Source organism: Solea senegalensis, linkage group LG3, assembly GCF_019176455.1.
Source record: "Solea senegalensis isolate Sse05_10M linkage group LG3, IFAPA_SoseM_1, whole genome shotgun sequence".
Taxonomy (NCBI): Eukaryota; Metazoa; Chordata; class Actinopteri; order Pleuronectiformes; family Soleidae; genus Solea; species Solea senegalensis.
In genome coordinates, this window is record NC_058023.1 from 7328780 (window position 1) to 7347965 (window position 19186).

General features: G+C 43.7%; 1 protein-coding gene across 1 annotated transcript in view; it reads left to right on the forward strand.

Annotated features, from left to right (window-relative positions):
- Nucleotides 1–961: 961 nt before the first annotated feature.
- The window catches only part of sorcs2 (sortilin-related VPS10 domain containing receptor 2), a 184245-nt gene continuing 166020 nt past the window's right edge, over nt 962–19186 (forward strand). The window contains exons 1-3 of the mRNA XM_044020616.1: nt 962–1062; nt 1176–1227; nt 10244–10311. Coding sequence (XP_043876551.1) covers nt 962–1062; nt 1176–1227; nt 10244–10311 — 221 coding nt within the window. The remainder of the gene's footprint in view (nt 1063–1175; nt 1228–10243; nt 10312–19186) is intronic.

Consider the following 19186-nt stretch of genomic DNA (forward strand, 5'->3'; position numbering starts at 1 on the left):
AGGTATTGATCAAGTCTGCGATCGACCTGCAATCAGTCAGCTTCACATGTTCAGTGCAAACTTAGTGACTAGTGCTGAGGATCCCCGGGATCCCAGGGTTTACTCTGTGTGATCAGTCCCAGCCAACTGTTTACGCTTGATAAGCTATTTCCATTCACTTTTGTCATGTCCATAATACTTCCCCTCTGGCTTTGACTGATGCTGGTGCAATGGCCCTGTTCATTTTCACAATGGGGCGATATTAATGGTGCTTAAATGACAGGGTGGCGCACATAGTCAGCGAAGGCCTGCCGTCTCCTTGAGAGTCAGCAGAATCCAAAGCGTGCTAATTTACAACCAGACAACAAATAAGTGCTATTCCTTCACAGCTCATTTACACATGAAGGTTTACAAACAACACATAGGATAAACTGTGCTTGAACTGCAGTCACTGGGAACCGGGCGGAGGGAACTATGTATAATAAAGTACATGGATAAATAATATATCTGCTTCATGTAAATTAGAGAAGCTCCCCCGAATACATTTGCCCAAATTAGACCCTGAGAGTATTTTCCACTGTGTTTAATGTTGCATTCAGCGCTGGTTACACTCTGCTCCACTTACCCGAATCATCTTTAATTTCCATTACCAAAACAATTTCTGCCATTGGCTGATGTGTGATGATGGCTTTTCAGACTTTGTTTTGTTGAGTGCGGCACACAAAGGGCCTCAAAAGATGAGAAGTCTAGCAGCTGACATGAATGACATCCATCCATCCATTAGCCGTGTCGCTAATCCTTCCTCCAGCTCGGAAATGAGTAACAGTTCACACGTATGCGCAATTTAAGGGTAATTTAGAATACCCATAGGAAGTCCATGTAGCCACAAGGACAACAATCCACATGAATGATTAAGTGTGGGGGGAAAAATAACCCCTCAATGAATGACAGGAGCAGGAGGGTGAGACAGACAGAGGGGATTATGATAATATCCAGGCAACAGCTGTTCAGCTGTGGCCAGCAGCTGTATCCACTGAAGAGAGTGAAGCCGGAGCCAGAGCAGGAGCCTCTGTCCATGCCACCGTGACAAGGAAGGTAGCCAGGACGGACCCGCGGAAAAAGGAAAACAGAGCTGCATGCAAATGTCTGTCGAAAGTAAACAGTTGGAGATTAAACGCTAAGTCCCGAAGGAACAGTGGCTACTTCGCCCTGCACATGGTTGACAGCACTGGCCTGAGTTTCCTGGGGGTTGTTATTAACTTTTACTTGAGAAAGTACCACTAACAATGTATACTTTTACTGTAGGAGGCACGGTGACGGTGGTGTCCAGCACATGTCGAGACAAAATTGTTTCCAGTTGCTCTTTCTCCCTGTCATTGTCGTGGACACCCGTGCTGTTGATGTGCTGGAATTGTGATGTGCTAAAGAAAGAAGTGTTGTCAAGCTCTCAAAGTGTAGTACAGCTGTTTGTAGTACAAACTTTGTTTCCCACATGTGGATATTTAAACATGCCAGGGATTTTTTGTTTTGGTTTTGTTTTTGGGGAGCTGCGGACGACCAGTGCGATTATGGCTGCATCGTGCCACTCCGTTTCAATTTAGAAACACATAAATTCTGCTCCGGGAAGTTTAAAAAATGCTGCCATCTCAGTTTCATTTTTGGAAATGATGACAGAGTCGCTCGCATTTACTCCCGCAGAGAACATTTTCAGTTTCAGATTCACCTCGTTGTTGGTCTAATAAAAGAAATCCTTGCTCTTTCTTTTCAGATTTTGGTTTCTTGTTTGGTACACGTTTCTTGGCATATTAATAAGGACACAAAATCTGATGCGGGATTTATCTCAAAATGCTGTTCAAATTTAGTGAACGAGTCCACAACGCTTACCAAATGCAGCAAATGGACTTTTCAGCATCTTTTGTAACTTCTAAGATCACAGCATGTCAAGCTACAACAAAACAATTCAGAATGCCCCAAGAGGCTTACGAAACAAGTATTTTCTGATTATTTTTGCGTCTTGCAGTGTGAATCTAAGGGAGTGTCCACTGTTTCTTTGCCTTCTTCGCGGCATCACAGTATATGTCTTGGTAAGGTGGTGGACCTTATCAGGTCATCCTTTGAAGAGCAGCACTGATTACATAGATCCCAGTTAAGTTGTGCTCGAGGTACTGGCAGCAGCTCCGTCAAAGCCCATCACCTCGTCCCAGTAAGCTGCTCCGATCGATGTACAGATTTGAAGGGTCAGGCGACTTGTCTCACTCCCTCAGCTGCATCGATTACCTTCCCCCATAACAGCCTTCACACTCCCAGTGTCCCCGTCTCCTTTTATTTCTAATGCCTCGCTCTTTTTTTTCTCCACTCCCCTATCAATCTCCAGGCCTTTCCTTTATTTCCTTATCCCCAGTTGCTCCTTTCTCTTTGTTCCATGCGGCGTCTTCCTTCCAACTTATCCATTCCAAACTTAGTTTTCTACCCATGGCACATTTCTTTGTCTCTTTGTCTCCCATATCTCTCTTCATCGCTTCCTCTCCCTCCCCCTCGACTCGCAGTCTCAGTCCCAAAGGCTTCAGGCTTCTAGCAGTGGATTATCACACATCTGAGGAACTCCGCTCCCTCGGTCCTGTTGGTCCAATTAGTTGTTTGAGCATCAGTCAACGTGTTGAAGTCTTCACAGGCAGAATCATCCCCTCAGTTCCACATGCTATGTATATGCATATTTGTTTCTTAATCAGAAATTCTGTAAGTTTCAGATGTATGCTGATGATAATCTTTAGGGCTTGCAGCAGGATTACAGTTCTCTCCGTGTTACCAAATATAGCCTGTTGGCGTCGATGCACCCCATCATTTATCGGGGGAGGGTCCACCAGCCGTAATTGTTCCAGTCTTCCTTAGAAAACAGGCTGCCAATTTGATCACAGGCCAATTATAGCAATTGCTCAGATATCCATGGTAGAGCAGAGGAAGCGCTAAAAAAAAGAAGGGGTGAAAAACCCACAGAGACTTAAGACATGTGGAGATCAAAACAAAAGAGAAGATGGAAGCATCTTGTCAGACCTGTTCGCTAAAGCAAGATAAGGCTAAGAGTTATGCTTTGATTTTTAAAAGATTTGGAAATGACATGCTACTTATGGCGCAGTATGCCACACACACTCGCACACATACAAATGCTGTACATTTGATTTTACATCATATATACAGTACAAAGGCATAACTGATGATATGAATGGTTCAATATTGTACGTGGTTTCCATTAGGGATAGTACCAAAATGACCTGCTCCAACCTTTCCATTTTCTGGTCCCCTTCCATTGGGGTACCAGAGTAATGGTACAGTATGGTATGGGTGGAGCTAGACCCACGACAGTGAGCTGAAAAGCGCCACTTCCGTCTATTCTCATGCAAAGCTTGACGTCGCTGGATGTCCTCCATTGTTGTCCGTTGTGTTGTCTGTTGTCTGTATCGCCTTACCGATGTTGTCGTTTGTTGTCAGTGCACCGGTACAACGTAACGCTACGTACGCGCACACCTCGTTTACCAAGTACAGGCACTGTTCTCAGTCGGAACGCAAAGCCTGGCCGAGGGCTTTACCATTCCAAACTGTACCCTACTGTACCATGGTGGAAACATGGCCTAAGTAACCTGAGGATAATTGTGATTGGCGGGATACATGAAACTGAATTGAATATGTTTAGTTTCCTTTCTACAAGTATGGAAGTGATGCATGACAAAATTCTTCAATCATTATCAAATTTCTATACTATACTATACTGTACTGTACTATACTATACATACTATTCTATACTATACCATACTATACTATACTATACTGTATTGTACCATACTATACTATACTGTACTACGCATGCATATAAAGATATTTGTTTGTTGAAAATTATGTAGAAATTATGTATCCGATCAACCTTTTTCTTTTTACGTACCTTTATTCTTCTGGTAGCCAGAGGTGCTCCTGTATTCCACCTGATTGTCCGGACTCTTGTGAGACCGGTCAGCACCAGCCTTTTGTGTGAACCAAGCAGAAGCAGAGGTCCATGTAATTGTCCTCCCCTCCGCCTGAGCAGTTTAATGAATGGTGACAATCTCAAGCTCACTGCTGAAATGGTAACGAGTGTGCGGGTCAGCGGCTGGCCCCAGATAAAGAGTGTGGTCAAGGTCCAATGTGAAAACGACTTCAACCAGATGCAACTACTCAGGGGTGGCCGGTGTCCTGAACCATTAGTGTGGCCATTGAGTGGGGGATAATGGCGGAACTATTTGGATGAATGAAGCACTTTATTTTATGTGAGCAATGTGAATGTGTCCGAACAAGCAAAGAGCAGGATGTAAAGAAGTTACAGTCACTGGATTGTGCTTTGGATAGCCAGTCCTTCAGTCATTTAAAGTATCAATTCTGTCACAGATAAATTCATCTTTCCTGACATTAAAGTCCGTTTCACACAACAATTAGCGAGTATTCGCTAATTGAACCCAAAATAAGTGAAGCGGATAATAACCTGCATGCGTTGTAGATTAAACATGTCCCCACTGTTCACGAAACCCATTTAAACTCAGGATGAAGTGCATATTTTGATCAGTGGGAGGGTTGTATTACTGAGAGTCTTCAGGAACCAATTCTTAGTTCCTCAGCCTGTGAACACCCCCTCCCTTTGACCTCCCATTTCCTGTTTGATTCTTTGGTTCACCATATCAGGCAAAGGCAAAGAAGAGGTCAACACTGCCACGAACTGAATGTCTTTGTATTTGTGTTGGAGACCCAGAGACGGCGTCGAAGCAACAGCCCAAAACCCTTCCCCAAATTTAATCTGTGTATAATTTACTTTTGTGCCACAAGAATATAAATTAGATCAAGTCTGTTTTTTTTTTAAAGATGGACAAAAAAATGATTTCCTCCCTTTTATTTCAAACTGTGCTGGATTGTTTATGTGTGTGGTCTGTTTCTGGAGAATGTGGTGTGCCCCGCAGGGATGGGGAGGGGGGCGTCGCACACTTCCACGGAGCAATTGTATTTTACTGTTTTTGCCTTAAAGATGAATGAGTGCAGTCTTTCTACAGAGCCTCAAAGTCTGTATTTAACCCCCCCCATCTTCTTCCTTAACGTTGTCTCCCAGCCCCAAATAGCTGATTGATAGCGCTTCATTGACACACAGTAGATGGAAATGTCTGCGGGACAAACGGCGGTTGTCGAGCTGGAGTTCATGGTCTACGGGCCCACGCGGTTGACTCTCAATGGGGTCCCTTGTAGCTCTTGTGTGGAGTCATCCCAGGGTCCTGACCGCCCTGTTGACTTTTCCCCAATAAAAGCCATTGACTTCGTTGCCCTGCAGCTTACAAACAAGAAACCCACAGTGGCTGGATTTTGTGGCCGCCGTGTTACAACAGGGCTACAATGGAGCGGAACTTCCTCTGCGACGGTTTGATTAGGTCACCGAGTTCGTCACAAACATCCTTGCAATTTTTTAACTGAATCGATTGAGGAATTTCGTTACCAGCACTGCTCCTGAAAAAAAAAAAGAACTCCCAGACTTTGTTCACATTAGCTTGACATGTTTTCCAATACTCATTGACTTTAAGTATGGTTCTGTGATTTATTTGTGTTGGATTACAACTGACTGGCAAACAAAAGTGGATTTTTTTTCCCCTTCTTACCACTCTGGTTGTATTCTCAGTCCCTGCCAATTTTGCCTGTTAGTCTAACGCAACTTTGGTAGGAGCTGCCAAGTTCTCGTCTTAATGCACCGCTCCGTACACTAGAAGAAATAAGGGAATCTGGCTCCTGTGCTGTTCAGCACTTTTGTCAATGTGGCTCGGTACACTGCTGCCAAATAAACGCTCTCCCTACTTCCTGCCAGTCGTGATTTATGGCCAAATACATCGTTGCCCTATCCACTTAATCCCCAAAGAAAATCATTTTCCAATTGAGCAGAACGTAGGCCTTGAAGAGCGGCTCAACATGTGGATATAGGGGCAGAATACTTTATTGGCATTGGCATTCGCTTGAATGATGCATACCTCAATCTCACGCACTTGATGAAGTGATACGCAGTCCATCAGTCAGTCTGTATGCAGGGCCGATTGAGAGTCAGTGCTCCCCCCCCACCCCACCTTATACCGAGGTTGCAATTTGATCCGTGCCACACTTAGAAAGCAATAATTATGGATTTATATTCACAGCGGAGCACTGGGAAGCCGGCAGGACAAATATATTCTGTGTCAGAAGAAGGATGTCAGCTGTTTGAAGCTGTGGAGTGTTACATTTTTATGTGGTACTAATTTTCGAACCCAGTATTAGGGCAAGGTGCATATGTTTTTGGCTTTTTATTGAGAGTAGCTGACCGAGACAACACGTGTTTTGCTTGTTCAAACAGGTGTATTTCAAAAGTCTAAGGTCCACTGAATGCGATGGCAATTATGTGACTAAGGCTACAAGTATATTTCAAGTTAAAAGCGGCAATTTCAGATCTGTCCAGATGAGTATTTTATATAATTTCAGAAGTATTGAATACTAATACAGATCACCCATTTCCTGGTGTGAACAGAAAGCTGTTTCTCTCCTTTGCAGTTGTTTGCTCAGTTTCATAAAATATTACAAACAAGAAACAACATTGGAGAAAAGGAACCGCAAGATTTCTTCTTTCTTTTTTTCTTTAGTACAACAAACGAATTGAAAGTAAAACTGAAAGTAATTGTTAGCTGAACTTTTTTTTTTGTTTGCAGCTGATAGTTGAGTCACGGCTGAGTAGAACCAATCAGTCAGTGAATGCGGGCAACTGCATTGCGGTCTCTGAAGGCCTGGATTGTTTTTGCCCATCTTTTCCTACAATGCAGTTTCAGAGCATTTTCAAACCTCTCCATTTTTGTGGATACTGGAGTCAAACGTTTGATCATGCAAAATGAGCCATGGATCGAAACACTGCAAGATTAAAATACTGATAAGAGCCCACTTCATGGTTTCTTGGATCTCAGGATTGCAGTTTATTCTTGTGTTGGTTTTAAATATCTTCCCAGCTGTTTCCATTGAGAAAGCCCTTTTCTCCTCTTGCCCAGCGTCTACTTACCTGTTGGCACGTCTTGGGTGGACAGAATGAGAAATCCAAGAATGCACAGCTGTGAAAACTAAACTTTTATATGTTCAACTGGATGTTTAAAGGTCAGTGGCGAGGGAAAGTAATATTAGCAGGGATAAGTGAGTGCGGCATGATAGATCCTTATCCTTATGTCGAAAGAGCCACTGCTGTTACTTTGCCTTTCTGCCTGCGTAGTGAGAGTGTCAAACGTTACACCAGGATCTCATTAGGAGAGTGACAGCTGCGCAGAGGCGGACAGCCTGTTTCCAGAGCCACCAGTTGAGTCACAGTGGCCATCCAGGGATATTTGCTCTATGTCAAGAGTCAGAGAGCCTCACACGGCCGCCAATATACATATTTAAAGCTGCTATGTTGTTGATGGAGTTTTCATGTTCTCCCCGTGTGTGCATGGGTTTCCTCCCACAGTCCAAAAACACGCAAATTTGGAGATTAGGTAAATTGGACACTCTAAATTGACCGTAGGTGTGGGAGTGAGAGTGGATGGTTGTTGGCCCTGTGATGGACCGGCAACCTACCTCACCTTTTGCCCTATGTCATGTGGGATTGCACCGGCGCTCCCCGCCATCCTCATGTGGACAAAGTGGTAGAAGATGAGTGAATGAATGCTATTCTACGTCCTTTTTAGTTTTCATGAACAGAAATTAGGTAGCAGTACTTGTATGGCGTGTCCTTAATCTGTAAATATGCTCCGTCAAACTATAGTGTCAGACCTGAGTGAGGGAGCGTTTGTGTGTATACAGCAGCAGATCATCAGGGGTCGGCGGGGGGAATAAATTCTTTATTGATAAAAGCATTAGAATCCACTACCTGTGGGCTCTTCCTCGTTTTTTTTTGGTTACACTCCAACGTGTTTGCAGCCGTCTCACTTTACTCCATCTGTATTGACACAAAGCTAATCACTTCCTGTGTGCAGCTATGGTTAATCAGAATTCTCTGAACTTATTTGACAATGGTTGAACAGACATTTCTTTATATTAAAAAGTTACACAGTACAGTTTTAAATTCAGTTTGTCATTTTAGTGGCTGAAAAGTTTTTTGTTTTTTTTTCCTTGGCTCCCACTGCATCAGCTACCAAGGTCGTTATCAGCTTTGGCAAGTGAGCTGCTGCCAAGGGAAATGTCCTCCATTTTGGTCTTCGAGAACCGGCTTTGGATACCAGGCTCCACTACGGGGGCTTTAGGACTCTCTGCTTTGAGCCGAGTGCCTTGAGAATCCACTGACTGACTTTGACAGTCCGTGTTGTGAAAATTAGTCGCTGTCCCTCAGCTATGGTGCTCGACTGCTGACCTCGCCTTAGTTTTTTTTCAGGGGAAAATATTATAAGACACAGTTAAAGACCAGGCCTCAGTGGAAGGTCTCGCGGAATTGCTTTGCGTTTCTTTTTTGAATACTAAATACAGCCGTATGCCACAGGTTGTGTGGCTAACAAGAGGGAGCTATGCAAGCCTGGGGGCACCATGAGGCTTTATGTGGCAACATTTTCTGATAGGGATCAAAACTTATTTGGCAAACGACTTGAAGCCTGGAGCCATGTTTAGCATGAAGTCAGCTGAGGGCGACAGCGTAGCCTTAATCCTAAATGACAAACAAATCAATGACATATTTACCTCCTGACCTTCTTAGCTGTCTATCAGGGCCACGAAAACTCTTAATGATTACACATACGTTTGATGCTCCGACAAAAATGTGAGGTAAAAATACTGTCACCACGGAGGATGGTGGCGATGCAGAGTTATTTCCCGTATTAACATGCATCAGGACTGTCCATATTGCACAGAGTTTGCAACTTGACTCCCCGGGAGAAGCCACCTCCAACACAACCTGCTGTTGGCAGCTGCCTCTAGGTGGGACCCTTGGCCAATGAACTCCCCTTTGCCTGCAGGCAAAGACCTTGTTTTTTTTTTTTTTCCTCACTCAATTTCCTAGAGCTGCAAACCAGCCTGTCAATCACATGTTGAAGCCTGCCTGACCCACTGCCTCTCTTTCCATGGCAACGCAATTCCCGGCAGGCCTTGCTGTCAAGAACAGGAGTTTTCAGAAATATGAAAGGCGTGAGTCTCTGATCCAGTGTACACGCAAGGGGTTTTGTGCCCCCTTTGGTTGTATGAATAATACATCCTTATGTTTATTTAGGTATTTATTTATTTTATTTTTTTCTATTTTACAGCTCATCCTAACCACACACAAGCATCCATATGTACTGCATGGGTTTTTAAAATCAGAGCAGTAGTATTTTTTTTTATAGCATTATTTGTTTGGTCAAATGTTGTCTTGAAATAATGATACACGCTTTCGAGGATCGATTAGTTGATGTTGCAGCTTATAGATTGACCACTTTTATTTTTTTTATTGAACAGCGGCTAATTTAATAATTGACATGAAGGCGTTACAGGTGTTTACAATGTCTAGCTTTTTAACATGAGAAAACACAAGAGCAATAAGAGCTGTGACATGCTCCGTTTGCTAAGCTAAAAGTTGCCTGCAGTGGAATGGACCATGTTTTTGTTGGGGGGGCTGGTTCAGAAATCTGCATTCAGTACTCAGATTCAGAGCAGAGTAATCTGTAATCTCAATATGGAATATATAGCGAATGCATGAGCCTAAAGCTCTTTATTTGTATGTCCAGCAGACGTAGTGGCACTGGATGCACCTTTTTTCTTTCACCATCTGCAGGTACATGCTTGACAAGTGATGTAGAGAGAATTTGGCTTGCTTCATGCTGCTTGGTATAAAACCATAAAGTGAAAATTGTCTCGAGCTCTGTGGCATCGCATTATAATTAGACGGTGATTCTCTGCGGGTTGATTGTTATTTGTTTCAGTTTAAAAAAGGTTTTGTGAAGTGTCTCTTTGAATGCAAGTGTTTTGAGTGACATAATTGCAGCCAAGGAGATAATGGGTTAGTTATATTTTAAAATGACTCGAGGAGCGACGCAGGGACCAAGACACACGTCGCGCGTCAATCGCGCATACCGCGACCCCTAAATCGCACATAAAGGGGGGTTTCTTCCATGCAGACGCTTCCACAACAGAAAGCGCAACAACACTTTGCTTGAGGGTGAAAAGAAACGCCCGCTGCTTCTGCTCAAAGTACGGCAGATGCTCTCATCGCATCCCCAACACGTGTGTGAATGTATAACTAATGTCTCGCCTTCTTTTCTTGTAGGTCATCCTGATCCTGACCAAGTATTACCATGCTGACTCCACCAAGGTGCTGGAGAGCTCGCTGTGGAGGTAGGCCAAATGTTTTGCGCGACGTTCGCTCTCGCTGGGGATGTCTAAATGTCCTGTCTGGCCTCAGAGTCACGCAAGCTTTCCCTTTATCGCCGAGGTCAGAGCCAGCGCTGGTTCCGCTGTGCTCCTTCAAGGAGACAAGGGTGATGCACAGTGCTAGGACGGACAAAACATCAGCAGGCAGCTATGAGTAAAGAGGGGGGGGGACCGTAGTGCGGCATTGCGAGACCGGCGCGTGCATCTGTTTGAGCAGATAGTATATCAGCAGGGCACAGTGAAAGCCGGCGCGGGCCAACGTAGTGCCAGGGAACGGGGTCAAGTCTGGCTGGCAGAGTTTCTTCTATTTAGCTAATCTGCTCTTTGCCAAAACACTTTCCGCTGCTCTTCAACATGAGAGTGAGCGGAGCTTCCAGTTTACCCCATAAAACAACAACTGTGTCTTGTTTTTTTTTGTGCATATATCCTCATGGATTATTAATAGCCCGCTTTATTTTACATCTCCCCGTACCACCTCCCGGGATGCTGTTATGTAGCTGAGCCTGACTTTGTCATTTTGAAGGTGGAGTTAATCATCGTCAAAATTTTGTAATTAAACCACAGAGAGAGAGAGAGAAAAAAAAAGAAGTCATAACAGGGTTCGTAACACTGGCTAAAATGATCCGTCTCGACGACGTTCGCCGGGAGCAAAACGTGTCTGATGGCGGTACTTAATTCATGCCATTCACCACCTCACTGAGGACTCCACGACTTCAAAGCGTCAGCCTCTCATTAGCACTGACTGCATGTCTCCCTAGAGGACAGATATGTATAATGCACATATTTTTCATCCTGCCCTTGTTGATGTTTTAATTGTTGGCAGTCTGTGAATTATATGCTTCGCACTCTCGGCTGGACACGCCGCTCGAGACGGAAAGAAAAACATGAGGAAACGGTTGAATTTAATCAAAATTGACTTTAAAGTGTCCGAGGCAGAAGAACTGTCTGTTTGCATTGTTGTCCCAACGGAAGACATTACCATGAAATTAGCAAGTTTCCATTCGGGGGGCCCATATGGCATATCGCTGCTTATGTGATGATGGGTCTTATATACCGCTGTACTTTGTTGCGCTGTGGACTGCCACAATCCGCTGGCCTATAGGTTTTTGAAGTCCAGAGGCTGCAGGATCAAAGGAGGAGGAGATGGAGGGAAGATGAATAGTTTGCCGCCTTGCCCTGTCAGGTGGCGTTGATCAAGATGCCAGGTTTCACACAAGGGGGGAAAGTTAACAGCAAAGAGAGAAGTAAAGATTCTCAGGGCAGCTCAGTAACTGAACTGAGAAGCTTTTAGATCACCTGTAGTAGCAGTGTTTCTCAGCCCTGGTCCTCGCTACCCACTGCCCTGCACGTTTTAGATGTCTATGAATCAGATGTGTTGGAGCAGGGAAATGTCTAAAACTTGCAGGGGCAGTAGGTCCCGGGGACCAGGATTGAGAAACCTACATCAAACCTGTTCAACCATCTGTTCTTCTTCCATAGTGAATCAATCTATCTATCTATCTATCTATCTATCCATCTATCTATCTATCCATCTATCCATCTATCCATCTATCTATCTATCTATAACATGGAGTATCGGAATTTTGACGGTTTGTTAAAAACCCCCATTGGTCAATGTGTGTCCAAAGTTTAAACATCCTGTGTTTACTTCAAAGCACAACACCGGCTGGTCCTCGTCCTGTCACATGTATAGTTTTCCAGCTTGTACCTTTTAAATCGTGAAACCATAACCACACTCCGTGCTATGTCTGTGTTTTCCCAGCATGCTGTGGGGAGTTTTGTCTGTCCCCAGGCTTTGGCGTCAGTGCTGGCTCTTTTATTATTATCGCTGTTTGATACACCATCATGTCTGTCCCTCAGTCTGTTATGGCTGGCCCAAGGTCCGGCGCTATAACACAGCTAATGAAAGCGAGCCAAACAATTCCACCTACTCTTCCCCTCGCGCCCCACATCCGTCCTGTGATGGTAGCCTTCTCTGTGAAGGGAGGGGAGGGAAGACGTGGGAGACAACCTGTGGAGTACCTGAGGCTTTCTGGGAAGGGACTCATCCATGTGAAACAGCCTGTTGGCAACAGGTCATACTTTGTTTGTGCGCTGCTCTCTGTAGTCTCCGTGTGTTCAGCCACTGGTCTATAATGGTGTTGCTTTGCTGTGCTTTGGCTGACAAGAAGTACAGAAAGAAAACAGACTTGCGCTCCGGAGTAAGAAGAAATACCCCGAGAACAACACTTCTGATGTCCCACTGTGTACGTGTGTGTGTGTGTGTGTGTGTTGTAGTTGCATATCTGTTTAAAGCTGCAGTGCAGAGCCTCTATCGCCCCCTGTGGATTTCTGAGTAATCACCAAAACTCGAGGACGTTGTGTATATGTATATATATATATATGTGTGTATATGTGTGTGTATATATATATATATATACATATTTTCATATATACATATATATATATATATATATATTCATATATAGCACATAGGAATCCACTTCTCAAATTTTTCATTGGCCCATTTTTATCTGCCGCTTTCGGCCATATTTCTCTTCACGAGCCTCGACCACTCAGCCGTGACGTCAACGGATGAGGATAATATTCTCTCCGCCTGAATAAGATATTTGCCAAACCTTGTATCGTCGCCAACTTCTAAATAAAGGTCAAATATGGATATTGCACCTGAATAAACGGGTGCTTTTTAGATCAGGCAGAGATGTAGGGATTTTCCACTGCATTACCAAACCGTGTTGACCATGAGAACTCGAGCCTCAGAAATACTTCAGGACCTTTTTTGATTCTTCTTTTTGGCAGTGAATGCTCACGTACATGTGTTTCTTATTCTTTGCTTGATGCACAGCGCTCCGCATATCAGGGAGTCTGTGGCATCAGTTTGTGATGTGATGGATAATAGTTTGATTTACGGCGACTTTCAATGTCAGCGAAGAGAAATCCACGTCTTTGAGGCTTCTCATTCCTGAAAAACGCACGTCTTGCGCTGCCAAGAGAGATTTGTCTTACCGTCTATCGCCGAGCGTCCTTTTTTGATGTACTGCAGATGAGATGCACTCGAGAATTGTTTGAGGTCACATTTATGGCTCATGAATATTGCATCTAATATTGTCTATATGTTCTTTTGATAGATCTTATCTGTAAAGTCTTGGCAACTGGTTTTCAGAATGCACCCTCAGATATTTCTGATGAAATTCAAGTCCTTGTTTTATATCTTAAAGCGCTGACACACATACACACACACACAGAGGAGGTCCACACGAGTCAGGACTACGAGGATTTCGTAGGAAGTGATTGTCTTGGAAGTCAAGTTTGTTTGCTACACACACACACACACTAGTCTTTAGCAGAATTCCGTGAACTCGTCTGGCAGCGCTCGGGGATCTAACAGCCATTAATATTTAAAAGTTCCGCACTACAGCTTTAAAAGTTCCCCGACTGATACGCCGCACGTGGTCCGTTTACTCCTGCAGTAATCACACACACACACACTGAGGATGCTGATGTGACAGTCAGGGAGGTATTTATAATTCACACCATCTTCACACATGTTTTTAAGAGACATCAGCGGCTGAAAACCATCACACTGGTGTCGGGGGCTTCACTGCTCTCTCACAGCCGAGGAGACCGTCTGGCGATCGTCTGACAGGCCAGTACCTGTACGCGCGGGGGGATCATCGGCGCCGCACCTCCACAAATGCGGCTGATGTATGCGCCGCATATGTTCGACTGTCAGATATGCTAAGCTACCCAATCAACCACGACCGCGCGCCCAGTTTGATTGATATTCACTCGCCTCCAATGCCAAATAGAGGGGAAAACTGGAACGGGGCTGTGTGTGTGTACATGTATGAGGGAAAATTAGCATTTTTTAAATACATCTGGCTGCGTATAATTGTGTCTGCACGTGTTACTTCGGCGCACTCTAGAGCTTGTGTTTACGGTGGATACCCGCGTCTGTGTGTTTGTGTTTTTATTGCGCTGAAGTGTGATTATACGTTGTCTGTGGGATTCGGTGCATCAGCGAGAAGTCGGCCGAATAGAGGCAAGAGCAGAGGGGGTAGAAATCGCGGGGAGCGGAGTGAATCAGAAAAAAAGCCTCCAGGGCTTCTTTGCACACTGAACAGTAGGGGGCATCACACTTCAGACAGATTCATCAGCCCTTCCAAAATCCTCACCTCCTCCCTCTATTTCTCCATCTCTCCTTGCTCTCTCTCTTCTAGTCTGTCCTTTTTTTTATCCCCCCCCCCAACAAAGCGGCTCTTTTAAAGCTGAAGCTCAAGAAGCAGAGCAATCAGAGAGATGATAAGTGATCACAGAGATTGTCGAGCCTTTGATGATTCTTTTGGGGGAAAAAAGTGGGTCATAATAACAGCAAAGCAGTAATATACAAGAGAAGAGAACGCATATTTCTCATAACAATATGTATATATATATATATATATATATATATATATATATATATGTGTGTATATGTATATATATATTTATATAAATATATTTTTGTTACTGGAAACGGCCGATCATCCTCGTTTAAGCAGACTTTGGGGGTCAACGGAATTACAAAGTAACTGATGATGAAAAATCCTGCAACTGGAAGTGTCCTACATGCAACACACACACACACACACACACACTCATTCACCCTTTGTTTATCGCTTTATCATCCACATGAGGGTCACGGATCAGTGGAGCCAATCCCAGCTGACAGGTCGCCCCCTGTCCATCAACTGGGCAAACGTACGTTCACACCTACGGGCAACGTATAGTGTTCAGTTAACTACATGCATGCAAACACGGTAGACTATTCTTCTTTAAATCCACAATAAACAGAGTAAATCTTGTTCTAAAGCTTTGATTTAAGAGAAATTGCAGTTGGATATTTTACCAAAATTCTACCAAAAGCTTTAAATGACAATAAGCGGTTAAAAGGAATAATAGCATGTAACCCTGAGCACTTCATTCTTCCTCGCTGACTCTGCAGTGCGTGCTGTTACTGGTGAGTTCTCTTTGAAACCACACGTGTATCAACCGGCGGGACGGCAAAACACATGCGGCAGCGACTCAGTCAGAAGACGCAAACGGGGGAAGGGAATTTTTCAATTCATGCATTTATTCAACGGGAAAATCCACTCCTTGTCACTCGGAGGGCCTCCCGTGTGTCTCCAGCTCTGTGCCGAGATGTTTGGATTCTTATCCTCCGTGCGGCAACATGAGGGAGGAGTCTGAGCTGCTTCACATTCAGTCTGCAGCCTGTCACACTGACTGTATCCATGCGTCTCATTACCCAGAATGCAAATAAAACAACCAAAGGTTCAGTCAGAGGTGGAATATTCACACAGGTTGCACCAGAAGCGGCTGATGTTGCCTCAGATGTTTTTTTTTTCTTTAGCCGACGTGCTGCTGCTATTTACACTAATTGCTAATGACCACCAATTGTATTATTATTCATTGTAAGAGTGGCCAAGACAGGCAGCAGCACAATTTACAAGTTACAGACGAGGACATTAAAATAACAACCATAATTGTCAAACATAGAAGCAAAAAAAAAAATAGACAGTAAATAACTAAAAATTAAAAGAGCTCATGTAAAATACACATCATATTCTACAGTCTGAAGGAAAACACAGTATACGGCACAAATAGCACACAGTAATCACGTTGTTCAAATGACAATAGTGATTCCCTCTGATCGTATCGCAGTCGCAATTTCAGTCAAAATGATCGCAATTAGAAAAATTTGAAAAACGACATCAGTCTGGTTGTGTTTACAATTTACTGTAAAACAAGCTGCTGAGGAATACACGGCAGTGTTGTCAGCATATTGATTGACTCATTATTTTTATCAAAGATATTTTACCTCAGTTAAAATTCTGACGGGTTATAATAGATAGTATCCGGTGGGTGTCGCTGACATTTATCACTAATGAAGCGTAAAGTGACGCTTTGTAAATTGATGCACAACGAGGATACAGTTAATTAAATATTGCAGTGATTTGGAATTCACGCCCTTGTCTCTATTTGCGTCTTTGCACCGACTTCTATGTAAATTTCACCGCGTGAAGTTTTTGCCCCAAGGTTCGTCGCGTACGGAGCTGTGACTTAATATATACAGAAATCCTCGAGTACACGAGTGGATTTATCCACGGTGTGAAACTTCAATGCACACCAGGAGAGAAACTTTACTCATTAACCTGCGCGACTCCTCCGTTTTAGTTTGCTTCATTGTATCGAGGCTGGTTTTTATTTCTTTCTTCTTTTTTTTTTTTGTTTTAGGTTAATTGGCTGCAGCAGTAGCACAGCTCACTTCCCACATAGATGACGCCTTAATTACTTTATTTCAGAAGTGGGTGAGTGTGCACATGTTATGCCACCATTACAAATGTGTTGATGATTAGCCTTCCCTGGAGTCCAGATCACATTTCCTCAAAATAAAGCAGGAGAACGAGAGAGCCGCAGAGTAGAAACATGTGCTTTTGGGCCTAATCAGGTCAGTGTGCTTCATTCCCTCGCTGCCTCTCCTCTTCACCTCACTTCCACCCGTTTATTTCCCATCTCACAGGTTGATTCTGTCTGTTTTTCTCCCTTATCACGCGGTCCTGCCGGCACCTCTACCTCAGTCCAGATGATCTGGGGGGGTGTGCTCTAAATACTTAATCCAGAGCATCATCTTCCCTTCATGCCTGCACCACCTCATCGCTTCCCTCATGCATGCATATTTCACAGCCTGGAGACAGAGAGAGATGGTGAGAAGGAGGGAGAGGGGGAGAGAGAGAGAGAGGCAGCACCCAAGAGAGCGTTGCTTGCTGCCTGAGATGGCAGGAAGTGAGTGTGCTCTCCAAACACAAGTGGACCGATGTGGAACCAGACTACAGGCCTCCAGGGTTCTGCCAGAGATCTCGGTGGAACATTTACAAAAGGATGACATTTTGCAGACCCGAATCCTGTTTGAGGACCGTTTGGATCGTTTCGTTTTTAGCAAAGAAGAATAAATTAACTTCACATTTATACGTCATTGGTGTGCCAGGAGGGTTTATTGGCATAAATTGTAGTTTGGCCTTGGTATAAGCATTTTTTTATGTACTTTACGCAAGGGTCTTGCTTCACAGAGGGCGCCATCTTGCACCACCATGTTTCTACAGGAGCCTGAATGGACAAACGTACTCGGAGAGTTTGATTTGCATTTTGAAGCGTCATTTACCTGGGAATTTGAAAAACCTCAGCATGTTTCCACTGTAATTATCCGAGGAAAAGCTTTCCCTCGAAAGAAACATCTCCTCGCAACGAGGGACTTTTCAGATTAACCAGGAACTCTAGAGGCGACTTTTTCTGGTGTTATTAAAGACTTGTAGAGACGCTGTCGTGAAAGCGCGCATCATTCTACATGTCTTTGCGCACCAGACGAGAATGAAAGTGTGAATAATTTGGATGCAAATTACGACGCACCCTCTCACGCACATCAAGCACATGAGAGAATTACCAGTCATTATTTTGCCCAAGTAAATAAATTCCTGGTAATAAAAGTTACTGGAATTGTTGGTGGAAATGGGGCTAATGGCATAAAGAAAAGAGAGGAGTGAGTGTAGTGAGTCCTCTATTTGCTACAATCCACAGTTTCACCATTAGATGTCACTGTTTCTTACCCACCGGACTTTTAATCCGAGTACATTTGAAATGAAATAAGCAAGATTACCGGTAATTACGTTAGTTTGTGTAGAATTCTGACTCGTAGTCAGAAAGCCACTTTTATTTAGTCGGTGGTTTTCATATAAAGACAAAACATTTATGATAATTCCTCACAGACGACGTTGACCTTGTTCTTGTAGCGCTCTCCTAGTTTCTGTGAGGACACACAGATGTTGTATTTACACTATTAAAAATGAAAAAGTGCACTGCTGTTAACATTTCCATCATGACTCACTTTAAGGTCACTTTATTAGCCTCCGCATAGTTTTTCCTAAATTAAATGTATTCCTATTCCTAAAGTTTTAATAAAGTAAATTCATAAAACAGTTGATTTGCAAAGCAGACTATAAGATAGACATCAAAGAGACCAAATATGCAGTGGGGGAAAATAAATATATCCCTGTTTTACAGCGGGGTTTTTTTTTTTTTCATGTTCTTGATTTTACATTAAAAGCCGGTATGCAGTATCGCAACCAGAAATGGCCGACAAAACGGGATTATGAGGTATCATTTTACACGTTGATGGCCAGTACCACTGATGAGCCAGACGTGGAAAGTTTGCACACCGTCCAATAACAGCACGATTGCCAATATTAATGTGAGTAGGATGGAGATGTGCAAGAAACTCGACTTACGATCTGATTAGACCTGAAATGAACGGGAAAACGAGACGGCCGTGCCAGCATGTGATTATATACGTATATATATATGTATGTATATATATATACATAACATGATGACATTCAGTGTATGTGTGTGACGATATAGTGCACAGTCGGCTGCATAGATAGCATACAACGCAGAACACATCCAGGTGTGTTTTAGGCACGGCTCCATGTATACGGAAGCCAGATCGCTTTCACACAGCAGCTTAACAGGCCCATGTGCTCGGGCCATCTGGAAGACGTTTCCCACTTCCTCAAACATTGTTCCTGTGAGGAGGAACACAAATCCACAACTGCACACAGCTGGAGGAAAAGGAGAAGGAGAGAGGGAAAGAGTGAGAGGGAGGGAGAGAATGATGGTGAGAGATTGAGCGTTCCTTCTCGACTCCCTTCTGTCTAAACTCTGAACGTATCCCCCCAGGAAACAATAGTTGGCAGAGATTTCAGACCTGGAGAAGGTTGTCCTACTATCTAAATCTGTCCACACACAC